A 17,813-nucleotide genomic window follows, 5' to 3' on the forward strand; every position below is an offset into this window, starting at 1 on the left:
TATTCAGTGCCATTGCCTCTAATGCAGTGATACTCAGACTCCCATCCTCCAAACCCCAGCCTGGAGCCCCCCCTGCACCTTTTCACCTTACAATTTTCATAGCCCGATGTGGCCCTCAGGCCCAAAAGTTTGTCCACCCCTGGCCTAGACTGTGTACAGCTATCTGAGAGGTAAATATATCTATTAGGTTAAATAACTGAGCAGCTTTCTTGTCTAGATCAGGGTTCATCAGACTGAAGGTAAGAAACAACAGTATACTTGTATCCAGTTTTTAATACTTTCTTGTAAAACTGAAAATATAAAACCAGCTGAGCAAATGAAGGCTTTATATACATGAGGTCTGTGATTAAAAAACTCCGTTTAGTCAAGAAAATGTCCAATGAATGTCCAATGAATAAAACTAAAACGATTAAAGGGAACAACAGTCTCAAATTGAAAACATACATTTCAGAAAAAAATCTTTACAAGTTATTATATAACTTACATTTACATTCTTACTAAGAAATGATCAAACAAGCTGTTTCAAATGCTCCTCGTTCCCTTAAAGCATGAAATTCAAAGTGCCACAGCAAAGGAACAGGTTCCAATAATTTTTCTTATATAGTATATTCATTTATAAAATGGATTGGTAAATGTGAGGTGTTTATTTAAATGAGCACATAGAGATACAGACTAAATAAAAGTACTGGAACAGCATTTTTGTTACTACGTATACGGTAATAGTAATAATAAAGGGAACAGAGGATAAAGCTGTTCTTAGGTATCTGTATAGATGGAAGGAATGTGATTCAAACAATGATCAAAAGCACCATTTTGGAAAAATCCATTTTCTTCGGTTCCATTGGTGACTGCTTCTTCAGACCCACATTGTGCTTCAGAAATTACATCGTAGCCTGAAAGCAGGACAAGCATATAAGCATGATTTAGCACCATAGTACATACGAGGGTTGAGGCAGGAAGCACAAGTCTGAGTCCTACAGATATGTAGTGAAGCCTCACATTAATCAGACAGCAGAATTCACCACCAACGCCTCACTTAAACAATATGAAAACTGACCTCATAATTTGTGTCATTGTGCATGAGTTTCCATTCACTGCTTTGTACGGGTACCCCTGTGTGAGTGAAGTTTATTTACAATGAGGCTTCTTATAATCTGGCTACCGGTGTGGGTGTGTCAGAGTATGCCTCTCTGGAGGAATTACTGTTACTAGGACATGTCAAAGCAATGGATGGACAAGGATCCTAGATAGTGTTCTGAAAGTGCTGCAGACAGATTGTGTTGTATATTTTTCTCTTTTAAAGGTACCTTGAGGATCTGGAAATGTTTCATGTGTGCCCCATACATTCTTGAGATCCTGGAGGAATCTGGCTAATGCACCAGCTGGCTCCCCAGGGTGTGGCCTGCGTTCTACAATTTGGGGTTTTGTCAGGTTCCTGGTGCCCCTGCGTGCACTCTGGAGTCAGCATCAGGGGCACAGGGTGTTCCCTTGGTAAGGAGCGTTGTGAAGCCTGGTGCCCTCTGGCCGCCTGTACTGGCAGCATCTCCAATGGACCTTCCATTCTGCTGGTACTGCTCTCCTCCTGATAGCATGTCTTTGAGTGAAGGCGGGATTTTGTCCCCAATTCTTAATCAGGCTGAACTCTTATTGACATGATACATATTGCTCCATACTACTGTTGAAAAGGAACAGTATATACACTTTGTGCCTGATGCTGACTGCAGCAAGAATAGTTATGAACACACAGAGGTAAGTGGATTTCAATTTAGTCCAATATACCCGAATAGTTTCCCTTGTGTAAAATGATTTCTTCAAATCCCATTCCCAGAAACAGTTTAAAGTGATATTGACTAAGATCTCCTCTTCAAGTCTTGCCACTGCTCTGATACCTGCTCCTCTCCCTGTGCCCAAGCTTCCCTCTTCACTGATCCTTTTGTTTCCTTTGTCCTCTCCAAAGCCCAGTGTTCTTCTGTGTGACCTTGAGTAGCTTGCAAAGCTTCCTCCTTCCAAATACGTCTCAAACCCCACCTATTGCATGAAGCACTGATCCTGCGTTATGCTCACACCCCACTCTGCACATTCAATCACCTCAGACAGCATCGTCTATGTTTGGCTATATTTTTCTAAAGGCTTGTATGTTCTTCAGAACAAGGATATACCCATATTTCTTCAGCACAGATTACCAACTATTATGCATATGAAAGAAGGCTGCATTTCAGTTATTGAGGCACTTGCGGCAGACTGGCTGACATGGAAAACATGTTAATATTTACTGCAAATCACATCCATATCCACTGCAAATGTATGTGAGGAAGGATGCTCTTGCGATTAATACACTGGACTGGGACTCTGCGGATTTGGGTTCCGTTTTCTGTTTTGCCACTGTCTCTCTGTGTGAGCTTTGGCAAATTACTTAATCTCTCTGTGCTTCAGTTTCCCATTGATAAAATGAGAATGATACTTCATTTCTCCCACTTTGTTTCCCTTGTTTATTTAGATTGCATGTTCATCAGGGTAGGGACCGTCTCGTACTATGTGTTTTTATAGGAGTGCGCACAATAGACCCCAATCTTGGTTGGGGCCTTTAGGTTCTACATAATATAATTAATAATGGACTCTGATTCTGTAGCCCTATGTAGGCAAGTCCCCCATTGACATCAAAGAGATTTGCCTTAAGTAGGACAGTAGGATCAGGTCCTTACAAGTGAATTAGTTAGGGGGGTGTTTGTTTTTTAATAGATTAGAAACTAGATTCTGCACTCACTTGTACTTATGCAACCCTTGTGATTGATACTAGTTTACTGTATTAGCTAACTAAGAGTTGACTAATTTGTGGATCAAATCATGCTCTCTGATACACAGAGTAAATCTAAAGTAAATGAGAGTAGAAAACAACCCAGTTTGTTTGTCTAGTCAGCACTGCATATATAACCTAACTGAAGAGCACATTATTCTATTCACTTATGAAAGGGTGCGTATTATGTTAATTTTCTCTATCTGACAGGACCCACATACAAAGGGGTACACAACCACAAATGGACAAAAACCAAGATAAACATACACCCCAGAAATCACTGTTAGATTCCAGATCGTGTAAACCATCCAAAAGCCCTGAACACAAAATAAAAAATTTATTGACTGTTAATGTGATTCATGGAACAGCTGTTTGCCAGTCACATTTGGCATTCCTGTGAGATGAGATCTCCATTAATATTAATGGTGCTATAAAACCCTGAAAAAATTAAAGCACAGCCTTGATGAATCTTGCAAACCTGAATGGTTTTATTTTACACAGAAAGATGAGATAGGATTTATATTTCCCATATATTTATTTGTTTCAAATGCTATGTATTTGGATACCTCAACCATTCTAAAAATAAAATTATTGCTGAGAAACCATAATAGGTTAGCCCCAGACAAAAATAGCAAATGTTGTGGTAGTTGGTGTTTTGCCACATTATTATTTTTTTGCTCTGACAGTTTCTTTTGGAAAGTTTATTTGGTCTATTCTCTAACTGTCTAAACTGAACAGCAAATTTTAACATCTTAAAACTGTTTTAGCAACATCAAACTTATGAATATCACAAAAAAAAAATCAAAGTTAAGGCTGAAACTGCATGGTTAACTCTTCCCTTTTGCTAGTTATTGCTGCACATACTTTTTAGCATGTAACATGACACACACACTGAACTGAGATTCCTCACTATGGGGTAGGAATGTCAGCTTTTATTTTGCAGTCCTAACTCAGATGCCAGCCCAGGAAAGGACTTAAGCAAATGTTTTCAGCAATGTCTTGAGAGGAGATGCTTTCCTGAACCAGGGCCTCCAGCAAAAACCATGTTTGGAATCAGTGAGTTTTGCCTAAGTAAAGAATGAGGAATTGGTACTATTTCACTGATATGGCATTGCTTAAAATACATTGGGTCGTGTTACTTCCATGATTTTTCACTGTGGTTTTTAAAAATAGGGAAAAAAATCCCTCAGAAACATGAGCAGTTCTCTATAGGAGCTCATTCACTAGATTGTAATGATTCTAGTATACCTCTAAAAAGCGACAATGAGTCCTGTGGCACCTTATAGACTAACAGACGTATTGGAGCATGAGCTTTCGTGGGTGAACACCCGTCAGACACATGCATCTGACAAAGCGGGTATTCACCCACAAAAGCTTATGCTCCAATACGTCTGTTAGTCTATAAGGTGCCACAGGACTCTGTCGCTTTTTACAGATCCAGACTAACACGGCCACCCCTCTGATAGTATACCTCTAGGCACTTTACAATTATGCAAATATATGGCTGGGGAAAAAAGTTACCCATGTGCAATAGCCACTTTTCCAAACAAAATTCCCATAGTCACTAGTTCACATTTGGTACATCTCAGAAGAATAAAAAGTGAGATGTGGTTGTTTTTGTTTTTTTTTTATAAAGTGAACTAGAAGTCCCTGAAGCCAGTAACGTTTAACAGAATTTCAGGGGAATATAAAAATCCAGTTTCGAGACTTAGACCCTGACTATGAACTGCAGCCTGAAATGACTTAAACACACCTGAAGGTAGGGCTTTTAGTGTAAATGTTGATACAGTCTTTACAATAAATGTCAAGGGAAGAGGGCAAAATTGCCTTTTTAGTGAGCTGTCCGAAAGCTCACTAATGTCACTAGGTCTTACCCACAGAAGTAAGAGGAGAATTTGGCTGCCGCTGAAATACTGTAGGATAAAAGAAAACAAATTGACTTTCCTAAAGAACTGAGTTTAGTGAAATGTTGCATTTTACAGAATAAGACAAAAAGTGTTTTTTCTGTTTCTAAAAAAATCACAAGGATAAACTCTTCATAATCAGAATAAATTACCTGTTGAAGCTAAAGGTGCATTGAGTATGTGACACCCATTCTGTCTCAAAGGATTAAAGCAATGGGATTCCCCTGTTAGCACATCACTGTTGACAGACTGTTCCACTGTTCTGTAGCAGTCTCCGTAGTGGAAACAGTTTTGTATTGCGTGAAAGCTGCCTTGGTAACCTGAAAACAGATATTGCATACACAGTTTAACACTGTTGTGATGGTATTAGCTTCATTTCTGTCATAGCATTTCATTACTACTGTGGGTTTTAGATCCTTAGGCTTTTAACTGTGGAAAAATGATCGAGCCACAGCCTTTATTCTACTTACATATTTATACACACTGTGTGTAACAATATAATATAAAACCTATATTGGGCTTGATTCTGCAAGGTGCTGAGCACTGTGGCCCTATCCAGCAAAGCATATAAGGACATGCTTCACTTTGAGCAACTGAATGAGTTGCCCCACTGAAGTTAATGGGCTACTCATTAAAGTTAAGCATGTTCTTAAATGCTTTGCTGGATCAGGGCCAGGATGCTCAGCACGCTGTGGGATTGAGCCTATAATGAATTACCGTTAAATTTACCTGAATTAAATCATGCAGTATTTTACTGAGATACCCTATTTGATTTGTAACTGAATAAAGGCCTTTTACCATCCAGCATGAATTATTTATTGCAGGAGATAACTGTATTTACGAATACTTCAACCCTCTCCTTTTTCAAAGTGCTATCTTGTTTCAAATGAGACAATTTCACTAGTCACAGTGGGCCATATCCGGCAAGAAGAGTTTGGCTCAGAGGTGCTACCCTGCTGTCATAAGTAGTTAGTTAAGGGTTAAGTTCTACCTGCAAAGGGTTAACACAGACCTGGTGAAACACCTGACCAAAGGACCAATCAGGGAAGAGAATTTGAAAATCCCAGAGAGCGGGAACTTGGGTCTCTGTGTTCTTTGTTCTGTGTTCTTAGCCGTCTGGAAGTACACCAGCCCAGACGCTTAATCAAGCCTGCTCATCTTTCTGAACTAATTTCTTCTATTCAAGCTAGTGAGTATTAGAAGTACGGGGTAATTTCATATAAGAATCCTGTGTCTGCAATTCTGTGTGTTTGTTACTGATTATTCGTAATTTTGCCTGTATTGTTTGTACTGAGGAAAAGGGAGAAATTTCTCCAGGGATTAATAAGATTAGACCCTATGAATGTCTATCTTGGATTCATAGAGATTGTGTATTTTTTTTTCCTTTTTTTATTCTTTTAATAAACTCTTTTTAAGTTCAGGACTTGGTTAAGTTCCTTACCTGTGGATTCAGGGGAAGGAAGCTAGGCGCCACTCTGTGGAGACAAGGGTTGTCTCCAAGCAGAGAAAGCAGGGAAGGGAGAGGGAAGTGAAAGGAATCTTTCTCCCTCTGTGATTTGATCTGTGCTTCCCCAGGAAAGTCTCTGGAAGGAGAAGGGGGGAACAGAGGGGTGTCTCGATTCACCGAATAATCGAGTGGTGGCAGCGAGAAGGAACCCTACTCTAAGGGTTAGGGTGGGGGGTGAATACCTGCGGGTCCCCATCTTTGAACTCACAAGATCAAAGTGGGGGTGAGACCCTAGGACACCTGCATTCTGATGGACTTAAAGACCTTTATGCCAGGGGAGGATCTCTTTAGCTTGCAGCTGGGGCTCCTTGGCAATCCCACCAATGGAAGCTGCTCAGGGGATGTTTTGAATAGGCCCATTCCCTCCCTAGCCAGCAAAATCCATTTTGGGGCCACTAGTGTCTCCTCCTTCCCTAGAATGTCCTGTCTCACATGCTTTCTACCACGAGGGGTCCCGCACTGGCTTGCACCAGCAGAAACCTGCCAAAATGAGAGGTAAATCCTGCCTCATGCAGAAAGTCATTTAGGGTATGGCTACACTTACGGTTTGCAGCGCTGGTGGTTTGCAGCGCTGGTCATCCAGCTGTGCAGGGCCAGCGCTGGTGTGTGGCCACACTCACAGCTACCAGCGCTGGTGTGTGGCCACATTTGCAGCGCTGTTGGGAGTGATGCATTATGGGCAGCTATCCCAGCGTTCAAGTGGCCGCAACGTGCTTTTCAAAAGAGGGGGGTGGAGTGGGGTCTAGCGTGACAGGGAGCGGGGGGAGAGAGAGAGGGGATTTTTGGAGCCAACACTGTGTGTTTAGCTTCCTGCCTTGAAAAATCAGAACATGTTTCCGACCCCTTAGTCTTAACTCTTAATTGCAAACAGCCTGCAGCCAACACGACTCCCCGCTGTTTCATTCGCTCCCTGCCTGCAATCTCATTTGATTGTTTACAGCCAGGTACAGATGATCACAGCAAACAGGAGCTCTGTTTGTTTTTTAGATAAGCAGCAGCGGCAACGGAGCTCGTTCATAACAAAACAAAGAGAGTAATTTATAAAAGCATTCTGGGATACATCCTTATACCCTGGAGGCCAATCACAGCGCTGGTGTGTGGCCACACTTGATGACCAGCGCTGCAGCACCAGCGCTGGAATCCTTATTCCCCATGCTGAGTGAGGTGTACGGCCAGCGCTGCAGCCAGGGAGTTGCAGCGCTGGAAGTGCCCTGCAGGTATGGCCACTTACTAATTACAGCGCTGGTGGAGGCTTTCCAGCGCTGCAAATCGCCAGTGTAGTCATACCCTTAGAAGTAAAGAGCACGCTAAGTACTTGTAAATGGAGAGTGGAGTTTTTTGTGCCAGCGTCCTGAAAGAACAAGGTGGTGACTCAGCCTCACCAATGTGAGCTCGGAGCAGTCGGCAGATCTGTGCACTAAGTGGTTCTCAGGGCATCCCTCACACTAATGACACAGTTAAAGTTAATTATTTTCTAATCTGAATCCTTACTTCTCCGAACAGCCAGTCTAAATGGAGTCAGATTCTCTCTCTCTTTCCATTTAGCAGAAAGTGTCATAGGAATTTCTCCATGTTTCCGGTGAAAAGGGCAGTGGCACTTTTTCTTCTATTTTTTTTTTCTCTTTCCCAGAATGAAACTTTTCCTCCAGGAAAGTCACAAGACTTCTCTCCAGTTTTATCAAAGGAAGATGTCAGGCCAGATCTGCAGCTGCTATACATCTGAATTGCTCCACTGATCAGCTGAAGTACTGACCTGCTGTTTCAACCCTGGGGTTAATTTCATGTATTTAAAAAGTAACAGTGGTGCTTATCACCAAAGCACCTGGATGCCTTACGCTGCTCAAATACACCAATTACCAATCAGCAGACTGTAACAAACTCCTTCCTGTTCACAAAACTCTGACAGTTACCGCAGACTGTTATACATCAGGCTAACTGGTGCAATTTCTTTAATAATGATGTAGCATACCTAGCTGGGGTGAAAGGGTAGGTTTTGTATGGAAGTTTGACTATTTTACATGGTTTTTGGTTGACCCTGCAAGCATCATGTGTCCTATTTCTGGAGAACTACGGTCCCTCATCACATTTTGATATTTCATGACTGAAGTACTAGGACGACTATTCCAGAGGAAGATACCAAGCACATTTTACCAATTGTACAAGTATTTTCTGCAGTAGGCAAAAAGGCCTAGACATTTGGAATGCTGAATATTAAACAATGTGTGTCCTTCCCTGGCACAAGTAAACAGCCACCTCTATGTAATGCGAGGAGAGACTGGCTCAAAGAATCAAAGAGCTCTTATGAGAGGCTGCTAAACTATCTTGTGATGAAGCTTCAGGTACAGTAGCGTATTGAGTGATGTTAATAGTTATCCTGATTTTTATACTTACAAAATGTTAAATCCTCTCTGAGCACCTTCTAAAATCACTATATAATTTTAGGGATGAGCATTAGACACTTGGCTTCAAATGAGACATTACTGGCTTAAATGAGCACTTTATGAGCTTGGAGCAATCAGACTTTCCAGACTGCCTGCTAGACAAATCTCTTCTAGGGAAGGCACACGTGTATTTTCTATGTCCCTATAATCACGGTCTCTCTCATCATGCTCAGCCAGCATGCTTTATTAAACCAATTCAATATCTTTATGGTCCCTCAGGCTACGACACTGCGATTTAGAAAATCGGCCAATACCCCAACACAACTGAATTAAAACTCACTTTGGACAAGCTTTTAGATAGGTAGCCGGAACCACCACTGCTCTTCAAGACTTATGGATAAGGTTTCTTTTGAACTGCTTGAGGTTGTACTCTATAACTGGCCAGTAAGAAACAGGGGGCAGGGGAAGAGAGAGCGAGTGAGCGAGCAGGCTCTGGGCTTGGCTACACTTGCAAGTTGCAGCGCTGGTAGAGGCTTTCCAGCGCTGCAATTACACCCTGTCCACACTTGCAGGGCACAACCAGCGCTGCAACTCCCTGGCTGCAGCGCTGGCCGTACACCCAGGTCTGCTTGGGGTATAAGGGTTGCAGCGCTGGTTCTGCAGCGCTGGTCATCAAGTGTGGACACTCACCAGCGCTGTTATTGGCCTCCAGGGTATAAGGAGTATCCCAGAATGCTTTTAACTAAATTATTCCCTTTGTTTTGTTATGCAGCCTCTCTTTGTTTTGTTGTCAATTCGGAGCTCCGGGCTCCGTGCACCGCACCGGGAGCTGCTTATAGCTCCTGTTTGCTGTCATCAATCTGTAACTACTGTCAACAATGAAATGAGATAACCCCTGCAGGGGTTGAGTGTTTGCTTTGCTTGAGAGAAATGGGGGGAGGGGGCAGAGGGGAGTATGTTGGATGCAGGTTGTTTGCAGTTAACAGTAAGGGGGTGGGAAAATTTTCTGATTTTGCACAGTGTCGGTTCCAAAAATCCACTCTCTCTCTCTCCCCCCCGGTCCCTGTCACACTGTGTAAGTGTAGCCATACCCTCAGTAAAACAAGGAGGGCTGAAAATAGCAACCAAAAGCAATCAAGATATGTTCTGTACTGGACTGGGTGTACACCAGTGCCTCACACAGGCAGCCTGATATGGCACTGGTGAGGTGGCTGTAGCCTGACAATTCTAGGGAGAGGCAGTGTCATGAAAGTATCTTAATATTTGATGACTGGATTTTACAGTGTTTGTACAAATACAAGGAAAAAGACCTGGGCTCTTCTCTACAGAGCTTGTATATGTGATGTGACTGGTGGGTGTAGCAAACTGCGGAAAGGGAATGGAATGAGGAAGGACAAAAGTTACAGGAATATGATCATGCAGTTACTCGGTTTAGGAATATGCAAATATTGGTGGCAGTAGTAGGAGTTTTAATCCTTTTCAAATGAGTAGAGTTGTCAGAAATGTTTGCTCACTTGAGGGCACTGTGGAAGAAATGAGCGTTAGAGAGGGACTTGAATAAGGAAAGTGATAGGACCAGACGGGAAGGTATTCCAATTTCCAGGCATAAGAAGCAATATGGTAAAAGGCATGGACATGGTTGTGGGAGAAATGGACAAACAGGGCATCAAGACTAAACATCTGATTTCTTAAGGCTGAAAACTAGAAGGGGTAAAGCAGCTTCTAGAGTGTGTCTAACCTGGCAGAGTCCCAATATTTTTTTCAACTAGAGAAGCTGCGACACAGATTTTTAATTACCAAAAGGGACACTCAAGACAGCTTTTCTGTCCAGAAAGCCAGCTGATCAGGCAACACATTCTGTGCCCCTCATGCACTGATTTTTTTGTACAACATGTCATTGTTCAATTTGAGAGGTACAGCTAACAAGCAGTAATTTTATTACTTATCGGTATGTTTATAATATGAATCATCATCTTTGGAATAACATCACAAATGACTCATTTTGTGGGATTTTTACTGGGAATGACAAGATGAGCCGATATTCATTCAAAGGGACTTCATCCTAGCCTGTGAAATTGTAAGCAACTACAGTTGTAGCTAATGCCCTTGATTTGCATGCACACAATTCAATTTATGAGAAAAAGTCAGATTTTCCTGGCACTTAAACACGGACATGATAAATGCTAAATGATGCAGGACAACAAAGTCAATTTTATGTCTACACACAAGTGAGATTTTGACAGGCTTTTTCTCTACTCTAGATCAGTGTTTCTCAAAATGTGTGACTGGTCTCACTGAGAAGGGTCTCTGAGCACATGTAGGGGAGACGTGAGAAAAAGGAGGGTTAAATTACTATCAATATAATAATCCTTCTTACTCTTCATCAGCTCAGCCAAACCATCAGTAGTAACATCCCTAGGATGTGTGGCCCCAAGTGGGTAAACAGAGTCTCCTGGGAATTAGGAGATATGGAAGGCAGGAAGCTCACTGACATCCATTCGCCTCTGCCCTGAGGCAGACGTGGGTATTTTAAGCTTTCAGAAGCCCCCATCTCCACCCATGATGACTGAAATTACGGTTTCATGTTTCTTCACTTCATTCCGCATCCCCACTACCACCCTGAGGGCCCTTTCTCAGATGAGAACTCCCCTATTCCCCCTGGTGACAGGCTTTGCAACATGGTAGGGACACTTCCTGCTAGGTACTTGTGCAATCCTCTGATGCAGACAGGTAGCTTCTTTTGGTGGGAAGATGGGTTGGCTTTTGCAACAAATTCTCCTTTGGTCTGGGTGGCTAGCATCAGCAACCAGGAATGGCTCAGAAGGCCAGCAAATATTTTTAGAGGCTCAAATCCCTTGCTGATCTTTCATGCTGATAATAAAGGGAAGTTAATCACCAGCTTGGGTGAATGTCAAGTGTTGCTGAAAAGAAGTCATTAGACCACAGATGAAAGCGAAACTGGTTTGAAAGTAAATCTGCTAGTCCAGGAGTTGGTTTCAGTAGCACTACAAATGGGACAATCTGAGTGGTTACCTTACATTTGCATATGTACTAGTGGCAAACAGGGGCGGCTCTAGACATTTCGCCACCCCAAGCACGGCGGCATGCTGTGGGGGGGCACTCTGCCGGTTGCTGGTCCTGGAGGAGTGCCTGCGGAGGGTCCACCGGAGCCGCGGGACCAGCGGACCCTCCGCAGGCACGCCTGCGGGAGGTCCACCAGAGCCGCGGGACCAGCGGACCCTCCACAGGCACACCTGCGGGAGGTCCACCAGAGCCGCGGGACCAGCGGACCCTCCACAGACACACCTGCGGGAGGTCCACCAGAGCCATGGGACCAGCGGACCCTCCACAGGCACACCTGCGGGAGGTCCACCAGAGCCGCAGGACCAGCGGACCCTCCGCAAGCATGCCTGCGGGAGGTCCACCAGAGCCGCAGGACCAGCGGACCCTCCGCAAGCATGCCGCCGAAGGCTGTCTGCCTGCCACCCTCCCGGCGATTGGCAGAGCGCTCCCTGCAGCATGCCGCCCCAAGCATACGCTTGGCGTGCTGGGGCCTGGAGCCGCCCCTGGTGGCAAAGGAACCTCTGTAACAATGTGTGCTCTAGGCAAATAAGACATGTCATAAATGAATGAGATTTTGAATAAGACTATTTTAGGAAATCTCAGGAAATGAAACTTACTGTTTATGGGCACTCTAATTTAATTGCGTAGGAAATACTAAGCCAGGGTCTTCATGTAATATATAATTTTTAAACTTTTTTGTAAGAAAGGTTCTTTTCGTTCATTCCATTTTAGTTTGATTCCTTTAAGTTCTATGAAAAGCTTTGCTTCTACATGGAATTGTCTCTCAATATAATACAGAGTAGTGTTCAGGAGCTAAGATGAGGCTTAAATAATGGAATCATAGAATATCAGGGCTGGAAGGGACCTCAGGAGGTCATCTAGTCCAACCCCCTGCTCAGAGCAGGACCAATCCCTAGACAATAACTATGGTTCAATTAACAACCACATATGACTCAACACTAATTAAACATGGAACATTTTAAAGATTCTTTTAAAAAAAATCTCTTAAGCGGCTAAAATAAGAAGTGTGCAAGAATTATTTTTTTGTAGAAATTTTCCTGTTCTAAGCGTGCAGAGGGGTAGTACCCATTTGGCAACAGGAGCTCTGCTGATATTTTTCCAAATGGTTTTTGTTCTATTTGTCTAATTTAAATCAAATTTTCTGAGGTTAAGTTCCAATTGAAGAATTTACCAAATGCCTGTCAGTTTAAATGATCACTGTTAAATATTTTATGTACAGTAAATGTAGAAGTATAACAGTTAATAAAGGAATAAACTGCGTTCCAAATATAACATTTAGCTCCAATTTTGCTTTGAAATCATTTGTGACAAAATAGCTGTAGTTAACCACATCAGAAAACACACTGCTTGCCTCTATTTCCCCAAGCCATAACCTAAAAAACCTGAAGCACTTTTTAAATGAATGATGTAATGAGCAAATGACTGGAATATGTCTATTAAACTACAACTCATATACATCATGTCATTTAAATGTATGTGCAAATAAATCCAAGCTCTTCAAATTCCATAAAATCTCTGACAAGAAATCATGACAGATATAAATAAATGCAGTATGCTGTTTGCTTGCCAAATTCTTTCAGTGTATAATAATTTCCATGTGACTTTACTATAACTAGCTAAAGACACAAATACTGTGGTTTATCATTCTTCTCATTATCGACAACCCATAGCAATTCTCAACATTAACGTGCTTCTGTAAAGCCTGACTGGTTTTACAGATCATGTTATTTAGAATTTCCTTTTTTACAGTAAAAATATAACAAACTTGACTAAAAGATTCCCATTTAAAAAACTGCCATTAAAGAACTGAAAGAAAGATTTCAAGTAAGTTTAAGACCAAGTATGGGTTACAGATAAATTGGTTTCAAAGGCTATTACTCAGAATTGATTTTTGAACTTTTTCATAATGAAATTATAATAATAATTCTAAATTTGGTTAAAGTGGAAAATTATTGCCTTTTTCAAAACCACACAACACAGCAGTCAGAAAGCAACGGTTTGCTCAAATGGGAAATGTGGTTTTCTCTAAGGAATAAAGTCAATTTATTTAAGTGGTTCAAAACTTGTTCTGTCTATGCATTTGTTTCTGTCATTATAATAAGCTGCTAATCTGTCCTCTTGTGGTTTGTAGTTATTTAGCTCATTATAATAACAATCATACTTGATTATATGCTATCATAAATCTGCCATTTTCCCCCTCTCAGAGTTAGTCATTTTAAAATGGAATAATCTGTTGAGCGTCAGGTTTAGTGAGTTTTTTGTTTGACACAAATCATTTAATATAACATGCTTTTGCCTTTCAGACAAAGTCCAATCAAACAGCAAAAACTAAGCAAGCAGTTTTAGAGTATTTATGGTACTTGACCCAATCTAGAGGTTAAAATACTACCTGGAGACCAAGAGGGAAAGGGAGGTAAGTATCTATTCATCTCCTCACTATATGTTCCATTCTACGCGTCCGAAGAAGTGGGCTGTAGCCCACGAAAGCTTATGCTCAAATAAATTTGGTAGTCTCTCAGGTGCCACAAGTACTCCTGTTCTTTTTGCTATCTATGTATTAGAGATGCACCCTGCCATTGGGCCTATATCAAAATCTTGTTTTTTCAAACTTTATAAAAACTTGGCCTTAAAACATTCAAAGAATAGCAAGCAAGTCATTTTGCTCACTTGGTATATTTATCGTACATGAAACTGTATGTTTCTGAAAAATGCCTTATTCAAACAATGGTACAATTGTGAACTGAGTTGAGAATCTGGTTATCTGCCTGGGTATACTTAAATGCTTGGTTATACTTTACAACCAGACAGCTGTCCTGTATATCTGTAATATGATGAATATTTACCATACGTAAGCAATATAGTATCTGGATTATATAACATGTTATCTAAATATCCAAGCTTCCATTACCACAGTAATCTGTGGTAATATTAAGTGCTAATGTATACCTTCAAAACATTGTGGAGACTCTAATGCATCACAAGACAACTTTGGAGGTAGGAAAATAAGCATCATCCCCATTTTAAAGACTGGGAAATTCAAATGCAGAGGATAAATAATTTACCTAAACTACACAATAAGATAGTGACAGAGGTAGAATTAGAACTCAAGACCTCCTGTCTGTAGTACTCACACCATACTAAATGGATGTAATGCCAGAAAGTGCCATTATAGTCTATTGTATAAATGGTGCATTTTAAAGCTTCCTAAATACTATATAGACTGATAGAATAAACAGTTACAGCTTCAGGGGTGATCCAGAGAAATCTTTTACTCTGTCTTTAAATCGGAGGTATTTTGGGATGTAATTAATATGTGCTTGCAAAATACTTTGAGATCCCCTAATGAAAGGTGCTATATAAATGCACAGTTTTGTTATTACTGATTATAATTTGTCCCATTATAAGTAGTTAATAATAATAATATATGGAGATATACCTATCTTATAGAACTGGAAGTGACTCTAAAAGGTCATTGAGTCCAGCCCCCTGCCTTCACTAGCAGGACAAAGTACTGATTTTTTTTTTGCCCCAGATCCCTAGGTGGCTCCCTCAAGGATTGAACTCACAACCCTGGGTTTTGCAGGCCAATGCTCAAACCACTGTGCTATCCCCCCCTCCCAGTAATGCATGTACTGATCTGACTGATGAAAACTACAGCCCCATGTCACTCAAAACACTTAAAAAATAGGAGCATCCATGAAAATGTTGTCAGACAGTGTTGCCAAATACTGTAATAATTAAAACACTAATACGGCAGCTGGGAAAACTCAAACTACAGTTACCTTGCAGTCCCTGTTGTACAGATTGGTTTTGAAACTGAGCATATGGTTTATTTGGTATTCCTGAAAACTGTTGCCCATTTGGAGACTGGCTGTGTGGTGATGATGAACCATGTTTCTGCAATAGGGAAGGTGGAACTAGTGTTTTCAGAGGACTGACGAGAGGTGAAAGAATATTTGGAGCAAGCCTAGAACAAGAAAAGAGAAAAAGCGTATATTACAATATGAGAAAATAAAATACCTGAAAGTCGCTAGGCAGTATTTCCATAGTGAGTTAATATAGAGAACTTTATTTACAATTTGTGCTGACATAAATGATATTTAAAAAAAACAACAATAAAATGTTTCTTTCAGGTGTACGCCAGTAGTAAAGCAAATTAGAAACTAATTTACAATCTTTTACACTGGCTTCCCGTATTGTTCACACTTCTGTGTTCCCATATTGTTCACAAGTGATACTATTAGTCAGCAAGCTGTCTGACTTCAGAATTAGATGCAATGTCAGCTTTAATTAAAAACTTTATTAACTGACAAATGGATCTGAAAATACAGGCAGAGACTAATTTAATGCGAATAGGTGTTCCTTGATTAAATTCTCATGTATTGCAATGAAATGGTATCTCTTAGGGTCTAATTCTGAATTCCATTATACCATTGATGCAAATAGATCTGTCTGGGAGTAAAATAATCATGAAGTGCAAAATTCTACTATTCTGTCCAATTAATAGAAAACCTCATTAATATCTGTAGTCCCTCCCCTTTGTTCTATTTGTACAAAAAAGAAAAGCACAAGGAAACTTTCTTTAAACATGTAATTTTTTATTGTGTCTCAGAACCCTTGCAAATCATTGTACTACTATACAAAATATAAAATTATTGCCCTTCTCAACCATCAGCAGTCGTGTACACTATAAAAGCAGTGCTTAGAAAACCATCAAACATTAACTATAGTATTAGTGCTTAGAAGTTTCAGGTTTCAATTTGTTTCTATCCAGGAGGCTTCACACCTGCTTTCTCCTCTCCCGCCCCCGCCCCTCCTCCCGAAAAGGCATAAGGATCTAAAATGCATGTCAGGTGTGTGGATCTTATTTTAATATTGAATTTACCTCTTTCTAAAATACGAGGAAACTCAAGCTCCAATGGTGAGCTCCTTTCATCCCAGAAGGGTCCCATCTGAGTCGGAATTGTCTAAATGCACTACTAGCTCTAACGGGGCTAAACATCTATACCCAAAGGTTCAGCCAAGTCAAGGTTGCATACTTGTTTTCAATTGTTTCTCATCTAACAGCATAGTTTTAAACAGAGGGGTCTAGATTGTCCTTCAAAAGCACAGCCCCGGGTAAGCATGTGTATGCTACTGCAGTGCCCCAGAAGAAGGCTGGGATGTAAAATCTCTTCCCCGTGATGTGCTTGGCACAGGAGGTTAGTCGGACAATTGGTTGCAGCTCCCTAATCATGCATTGCCTCCCCAGCATGAGTTGGTGCAGCCTAGGAGCTGCTTTCCCTTACACCACTGGCATGAGGTACCTAAGGAACTTTACACCAATCAGTGGAGCTTCAGCATGCTTCCCCTCTCCACCAGCACGTCCTCTCCACTGTGGGCAGAGGTGGCAGCCAGCACAGGAATTGGCTTTATCCCCTCTACCAGCGGAATGATCTGCTGGCCACTCATGGCCAGAGTCCTGCTGCTTTGCAGACAGCAGAATCAAGAATCTGGTCCTCCTGTGCAAACCCCATTAGAACTATATTATCATTCTACAAATTTACAATAATAATCTAAATGATTTGCTGGGGCATTTAGACCTCTGTTTTTTTGAGCTCTCATTGCAGCAGTAAAAATAATGATCAGTTGGTTCTAGACTGATAGCCTCAAATGTTGATCTTTTGAATGCAGATACTGTCTAGTTTGTTTGCAAGAAATACAGTTCTGTGTGGATGCTGTATTTTCTTTACCCTCCAACCTCATATGTCTTGGGCTGAAATGAAAACAAAGGACAGATTAAGTCATAGAGGTGGGGGAGCCGCATTACATCTAATAGAGTCCATAGAATCTAATGAAACAAAACTTCTGTATGGAGAGGACCACTCAGTAGAATCTGTATGGCTAGCCCAAGGCATAAAGTATAAAAATATACTAATAGATTATCTGTTGACACCTGACCAGAAAAAGGCTATTGAGTGCACGCTGTTGCAGAAGATAGAAGATGCTACCAACTCTAATAAATCTGTAATAATGGGTGACTTCAACTACCCACATACATTGTTCAAATGTCACAATGATACATGGCTTAGAGAAGCAATTTCTCAACACCGTAAAAATTGCTCCTTGGAGTAGCCCTCAAGAGGTAAGACTATTTTTCACTT

The 17,813-nt window shown here is 41.2% G+C and overlaps 1 protein-coding gene across 12 annotated transcripts in view; it reads right to left on the reverse strand.

The window, feature by feature from the left end:
• Nucleotides 1–344: 344 nt before the first annotated feature.
• The window catches only part of GLIS1 (GLIS family zinc finger 1), a 272,015-nt gene continuing 254,546 nt past the window's right edge, over nt 345–17,813 (reverse strand). For all 12 annotated transcript variants that reach the window (XM_045026536.1, XM_045026537.1, XM_045026543.1 and 9 more), the window contains 3 exons: nt 15,453–15,637; nt 4,851–5,018; nt 345–893 (listed from right to left, as the gene is read on the reverse strand). In XM_045026536.1, coding sequence (XP_044882471.1) covers nt 757–893; nt 4,851–5,018; nt 15,453–15,637 — 490 coding nt within the window. In that variant the 3' untranslated portion in view covers nt 345–756. The remainder of the gene's footprint in view (nt 894–4,850; nt 5,019–15,452; nt 15,638–17,813) is intronic.

This window comes from Mauremys mutica, chromosome 8 (assembly GCF_020497125.1).
Source record: "Mauremys mutica isolate MM-2020 ecotype Southern chromosome 8, ASM2049712v1, whole genome shotgun sequence".
Taxonomy (NCBI): Eukaryota; Metazoa; Chordata; order Testudines; family Geoemydidae; genus Mauremys; species Mauremys mutica.